At 42.4% G+C, this 6,991-nt stretch overlaps 1 protein-coding gene across 1 annotated transcript in view; it reads left to right on the forward strand.

Annotated features, from left to right (window-relative positions):
• Positions 1 to 3,305: 3,305 nt before the first annotated feature.
• Positions 3,306 to 6,991, forward strand: part of Phyhd1 (Phytanoyl-CoA dioxygenase domain containing 1) — a 7,796-nt gene continuing 4,110 nt past the window's right edge. The window contains exon 1 of the mRNA XM_011497061.1: positions 3,306 to 3,405. Coding sequence (XP_011495363.1) covers positions 3,385 to 3,405 — 21 coding nt within the window. The 5' untranslated portion in view covers positions 3,306 to 3,384. The remainder of the gene's footprint in view (positions 3,406 to 6,991) is intronic.

Below are 6,991 nucleotides of genomic sequence, written 5' to 3' on the forward strand. Positions count from 1 at the left end.
GCCCTCCACCCCCTCTCCCCTACGAAATCGACTGGCTCATCTCGAGTCGCACGCGCGCATAAGAGATCCGCGGACGGCGTTCACTCGGCCAATCAATCACCTCGCGACTTTATCATAAAGCTCGCGCGCGAGAATGAAGGTCGCGACGAGGATCGTGTGGAGCTGGCCGGTGCTCGTGACCCGGGCGAAATAAATCCCCGCGACGACCCGAAGATACGACCTCGGCCGCTAGCCCCGAGTGAGATACGTCGTAAAGAGGCAATTAATTCTGGCCGAGCAATGGCCGAAAGAGTCCGGCTGGCTTCTGGCCCCTGTCCAACGACGTGCTTTACGAGTCGGATTTTCATCGGCTTTCGCGAGGTCGTCTTCCCAACCCCCGGGCATGCATTATTCATAAAAGTCCGACCGAGTGCAGCCATTTTTAATTGTGCACGAGAGTCGTGTAAGCAAGGAGTGGGCCGCGAGATGAACGCGATTATGAACGATCAACGGCCCGTCGATTGACGAATTTACCAGCGCTTAGATCGCACGAGGCTGACGTGGCGACCAAGTGTTCTTTGAAGTGAGAGGGGATTGAACCGACAAGGACTATCGACGAATTAATGATTTAATGGTCATAGTGCGCTCGTCATGATGTACCCCCTCGCTAATTGGGCCTCGTTCAATGCCGGCACGAATGATAATGATGTTAGAAAATCCGTCCTTTTCCCGTATACAAACATTTGTACAATAAGACCCGGGAAGGGGGAGGCAAGAATTTTTCCTTTCCTTTCTCACGACGATTATATTGCCTTCTTAGGTGAATAAATAAATAATGTTTTCAACTCGACAGCCACGAGAAAATATGTACTTCCCCGTCTTTTCGACTCATCCTTCATCCTATACCAATTGTTGCATGAAATACACAAAGTTTCATAAATCTCCCAAAGATATGTTTGCTAACGCGATCCTTAATACGTTTACGAGTGTCAAAATTCCATTCAGTCAATATCACTCTTTCTTTCATTGTCTCTCCACAAAATATCAATTCCCCCTCGAATTCCGTGCAACGCGTACATAGGAAATTAGCCTGTAATTACACCTCGACCCAGCAAGCTTACCCTTAATTTCCTTAAAATTTATTCAATCTCTCGTTCAATATCGCTCGTACTGCATAATCAAAATCTCCTCGAACGTTCGTTTCTTTGACTACGTTTCGAACATTTAATTTCGGTAAATTGTTGCGTAGCTTAAAAACGTAAAACATATGTTCCACTCAAGCGTACACTGTTTGCTTTACAATTCATATTTTGCATGGATAAAAAGCTTCGATACGAGCTTTCCACTTGCACAACTGCAATGCTTTTACATTTATATTAATTCGGCGATGAATTAATGAATCGACGTTTGGAGAAAGGTTATTGATATATCGGCATAAGACATATCCAAATCAATATTATATCATTTTTTTAAATAATCATTATTTTTAGTTAGTTTTAATAAATTTATAAGCTCATCCAATAATTTTTTACTACTACTACTACTACCACTACTACTATTTAAGCATCAACCATTTATATTTTTCATATAATTACATAAAATAAGTACAATAATATAGTTAAAAAATATATATTGCTTATTTATTCGAAATTATAAAAAATATCGTGTAATCATTGATTTTCTAAAAAAAAAAAAAAAAGAATAATAAAAAAATAATAATAAACGTAGAATGGAACTTTTGAAACTCTTGTAACTAATCGTAATTATATTATTCTTTATTTTTATCCCAAATATATATATATATATATATATAAATTATTTATAATCGACATTACTACATTAATAAAAATTCAATTATACAGAAATTAATAATAATGCTTAGCTGAATTTTATTACTTTTTTCTTATATATATATATATATATATATATATAATAAAATGAATGCTAAAAATCAAATAAAATAAAAATAAAAAAAAATACTATAATAATAAAATTCTGCTAAGCAATATTATCAATTAATGTTTGTAAAAAAAAACGTATGCGATTAAATCTTTTATGTGATTTTTCATTGTTAAGAAAAAATAACCGTGAAAATTCTCTGAAATTCACTTTTAGTAGCAAAAATATTTTTCTTTTTAAATAAAAAAAAAAAAAATAATAAATAAATAAATAATGTACATACAAGTTAAACAATTATAAAAGCGGGTATGGCTTGAACATTCATATCCTTAAATAAAGTAAAATGGCACAATTTCAAAAATCGAGCATTTTGTAAACATTATTTAACTTTCACTGCAATAAAGAGAGAAAAATAAAGCAAATGACATTATTTTTATTATTTTTTTTTTCTTTTTTTTTTTTTTTATTTCTTTACTTTTTACATTTTTATGTTTCAATAGAGTGTACGGAAAAGAGTCGCTGGCGAAAAACTTTTCGCATTATCATGATATGTGAAATAAATTTTTTTTAATAATACATACAATTCTAAATACAAAAATAAAAATTTTTTTTCACTCAACAACGTAAAATGATATCGATGAATCATGATTTTTCTGTGGCGAGAATAAAATTGTTCAACCACATGCCAGACAACACCAGATAACAAGAGAGATAAAATTTGTAAAACTATAGGATCAAATAAAATTTATAATATTTATTATTCATCGATTAATCGTAAGTTGCTGAAATTAAGTTGCCAAAAGCTTGATAACGCAAAGCAAACGACAATTAAAGGGACATTTTATTTCGTGAAAGGAGTATCGCAATCCCGTATAAAACAGCGTCACGATATCTCTAGCTTAAACGTCGCTCTTTATTTACAAAGTTGTTCGGCTATAGGAATAGATTCGATATAAATGGAGTTTAACAACGATCCACTCCATAAATTGCCGGGCTAATATAGAACTCGCGGCGAGCATGATTTCGGCATTTTCCAGCGCGATCTCGCTCTTTCGCTCGCTTAAGCGCAAATGCAAGTGAATTTTCCTCTCCTTGCTTTGGAAATTCACGGAATTCCAGCGGAACAGTAATCGACAAATACGTGAATAATCCATACAAAGCATCGATTGCACCACTCCCGGAGAAGCTATCGTCGAGGCGCTAAATCACGTGCTCCTCCAGCGGCAATCGCTTTTGAAAGTAAAAACAAATATTTATCTAGCGCTTGCACCGCGACCGGAGAAATTCGCCCCCCCCCCCCTCCCAATTATCAACGCGCATTGGCACGATAATGCGGGGAGACACGGGAGATTTGGAAAAGTTGGAGCTACAGGGCGATAAGACGCCAGTAACTCGGGCATCGTTGGCCGAGCCTCAGTGTTACGTTGGAGTGCAACACGGGCGTCGTCGTGTCTTCGTCGTCGATCCCGATATCGAGCATTGCGCCGGGGCTGTCGCCGATCGATCATGAAGGACGTCTTCAATCAGGTGAGCGTCTTTAATTGTGGTCGCGACAAATGCCGCTGATCGAGTGGATCATCGGCCTGGCCACGGGCCGGGGAGGTGGCGAGCTCTTATATTGCCATCGCCACTTGCCGGTATCGCGACGAAGTCCGAGCTTTTTTCAGGGACGGAATTCGACTTAGCAATCAGCTCCGCGCACACGTCGTTTTTCATTATCGACAAAAGATTTCGCCCAGGTGAGGGCAAATTGCATTTGTATCCTTGGAATGCGGCTGAAAATTACTTCGACACTTTGATACATTAATGTTGAAGCGTGAAATCAAGATTTCGTTTTCGTTTATTTAGCCATTGACGCAATCTTTGCATTTTGCCACGATAATGTAGCAATCTTACGTAATGGGGCGCTTAATGCGAGGGCAAGGAAATAAAATTAAAAAGTATCGAAAGTCGCGAAATTACATACAATTGGCATACAAAAGGGAAGTGTTTTGTGCGCGCGCGCGCGCGTGTGTGTGTGTGTGTGTGTGTGTGTAGGTGGTAACGAGGATACGCGGTACGAAACGAAAAGCTCGAGCACTAAATAATAATAAAGCATAGACGCCGAATGAAAGGTGCATTCGCGAAGCCTAACGTTACAACGGTCTTAGGTAGCTTCGTGTTTACGATCCCGGAAGCCAGGCTACACGCGGCTCCGAAATAGAGTCGACCTTTGACTTGGTGTCGTTTAGCCAAGCGCTCGAGGAAGCTGCCGCCGCCGCCACCCCACCACCCACCCCCCATCCCCCACAATCATCGAACGAGCGTTCGAATCATTCAGGCTCGTCGTCGTCGCGCTATTTGCACTCGCCGGCCGACTCGATTCTAAATACGACCGCACGGTGAGCGCCCGCTCGTTAGCTCAACGGGGCAAAAAGTAGGAAAAAAAAGGGACAGAAGGTTCGATCCGAATGGCTCCGGAGGCTCGCGCTCGCTATAACGTTTCATTTCTAGTGACGATTAATCATCGTCGCCCGAGCGCATGTTGGCTTTGCAATTTATCAGTCATGCAATCGCCAGTCGTGCGCGGCAAAAATTCACCAATATTTGCGATTGTCAAAGATAAGCTTTCGCTAAGTAAAAGGAAATTTGGCCGCGAAGGCAAGTACTCCACGTTTTCACCGTAGCCGAGCGTCGGTCGGTGTGCAATGAACGAGTTCGGTATACATTTGCTTAAAAAGCACGACTTTGTGGGGTTGTTGGTGGCGGGGGGAGAGGGGAGAGGGGCAGGGGGAGGGGGTACGAGTGAAAACAACGAATGGACAAGTGGTCAGGATTTCACGTGATTTGAGGAGCCGAGGCGGACGAGAGAGAGAGAGAGAGAGATGGCGATGAGCGGCAGTGCATATTCGGTTATCGTAGAAAGTCGCCGTGGCTGCCCGATTAGTCATAAAATATGACTAATTATTACTGAAAGAGGGAGAAAGAGAGGGACTTGGCGATAGTGCTGCCCGTTAACGTCATCACGAGCTCCGCATAACTCTTCCGAAGCGTCGTTAACTGGGGCACTTCCTCGAGGCGATCGCCGTCACCGCCGCTATCACCGCCTCTACGCATTTCCACGCGGACGTAAATTTAATTGTTAACTGCACTCGAAATAATAGTAGGACCGAGTGATCACCACCACCCTCAACCTTTCCCCGAGAAAAACGAAAGTTTACCGTGTTTATGCATAATTTTTTTATTTTTACCTTGCAAATAATCTGTTCCTTTCACAAGTCATTCGGCACATTCCTCCGGGCTTCTGTTGACGATCTAATCTCACCATTAACGTGGAAGATGACTTTTTGCCCTCCCATCCGACACCCTCTTGTTCCGATTAATCTGCATATTAAAAGCGTTTTAAAATCGGTGGTAGCGCGCTTGCGCACATTATTAACAATACCCTTTAAATTTTAAATATTTTGCGATAACTAATCTTGTTATAATGCGATGGCAAACAAGTAGGAGAAAGAAATGGCCGACCGGATACGGCAGGGCATTATCTTGTGTATTTCTCTCTCTCTCTCTCTCTCTCTCTCTCTCTCTCTTCGTTTCTCGTTCCAAGGCAGTACTTCTTGAAATATCGACGATGCCAATGTTTTAAAGCTGACAGCTCATAAAAAGCGATTGGTTATCGAGGCAGCGAACAATAAAAACCCACCAAAAGAACACTTTAACTTGTTAATTTTTTCATTTTCGCTCCTACGCGACTGCATTAATTATTCGGCGGTTATAAAACATCGACATTTATAAACAGCTCGAGCAGTCATTCGTTATACCGGCTTTAAAGCGCCAAGAAAGTCATTATAGGCCAAAAATAGCGGTGATTTGGTGCCGGTGGTCTGGCAATTCGATTTGCAGGGGTGCCTGCGCGGAGGGTTTTGGGATGCGGTGGCGAGAGGGAGAGGGCGTAAGGATGAAAGGGGGTGGTAGGGATGGAGTGGCGAAGAGGGCGATCGTAAAATGCGACAATTGCGTATAAAATGTCGGTCGTTGAGAGGCTGAGGGAAATATAGGGGATCAGGTGCATGGAATTCCATAACCGCCGGAAATTCCGGGTAGCCAGGAACGTGGCTGAAGGAAAAGGGACACGCGACTCTGGTAGTGCTCGCAGACAATTTAGGTGCCGTTAATTTCCAGCTCCAAGTATGTGAGTTCTCGGGGATTTATCCGAGGACTCGCGATGCGGATAAACGCCAGCGTGCGATATCGCCTCCGCATACTTTCAATTACGCGCACTTACGCGACTGCGTCACCTTGGCTTTTCCCGCACGGGACGTCTGTCCCGCTCTTTTAATCCCCACTCACGCAATTGATTTGGCACGGAAATTACGTACATCGGAAACCACATCTTGATAAGAATAGGCTTTCCGCCCTCCCTCCCTCCCTCCCTCTCTTAACTCTCTCTCTCTCTCTCTCTCTCTCTCGCTCTCGCTCTCTCAATCTTTATTTCGGACTCTCGCTCTGTTGCAGAGACACGACGTGCATACGTGAGCAATGAGTCTCGATAATTTATTACGACTCGAGCCGAGACAAATTCGTATTTGGGAAAATATTATCCAACGATCTTTCGACTCATAACTAATGAATTTTTCGTAATTACTTTTCGTACCCTAATTTGTCGATATCGAGTTTAAAGTGCGTTAGCGTCTCGTAAATCATTGCAATAATAATGATTCCCCCGATCGTATCGCTCGGACGTCGATCGTCAATCCTGACATTTAAATAGTTTTTCATTTAAAACGTGCCCGAGTCTTCTTGCCAAACGAGACGGGGACAATCAATCTGAAACCGGCTCGCACATGGAATCCGTTGAAATTGCGATCGTTGAATCTGCAAATCACGAGTTCCAAAGCGAGGTAATGAAGGATTTTTCAGCTGCGAGGCGCACCACTCTTTGACACATTCGACAACTTTGCCACTGTCTATTTTCGCAAACCGACGCTAATTCCGGAAGTCCCGATTAAAAGCGCGCCTGGAGACTTTGGAGACGGCGTGGGCACGCCAGCCAAATGGAAATGTCAATATTCGAATGAGCGCTCGTCGTTGGGCGCATTATTACCGTTATGATTAAACGGGGCCCTGAGAATTC

This window comes from Ceratosolen solmsi, unplaced genomic scaffold (assembly GCF_000503995.2).
Source record: "Ceratosolen solmsi marchali unplaced genomic scaffold, CerSol_1.0 scaffold13, whole genome shotgun sequence".
In the NCBI taxonomy this organism is placed as follows: domain Eukaryota; kingdom Metazoa; phylum Arthropoda; class Insecta; order Hymenoptera; family Agaonidae; genus Ceratosolen; species Ceratosolen solmsi.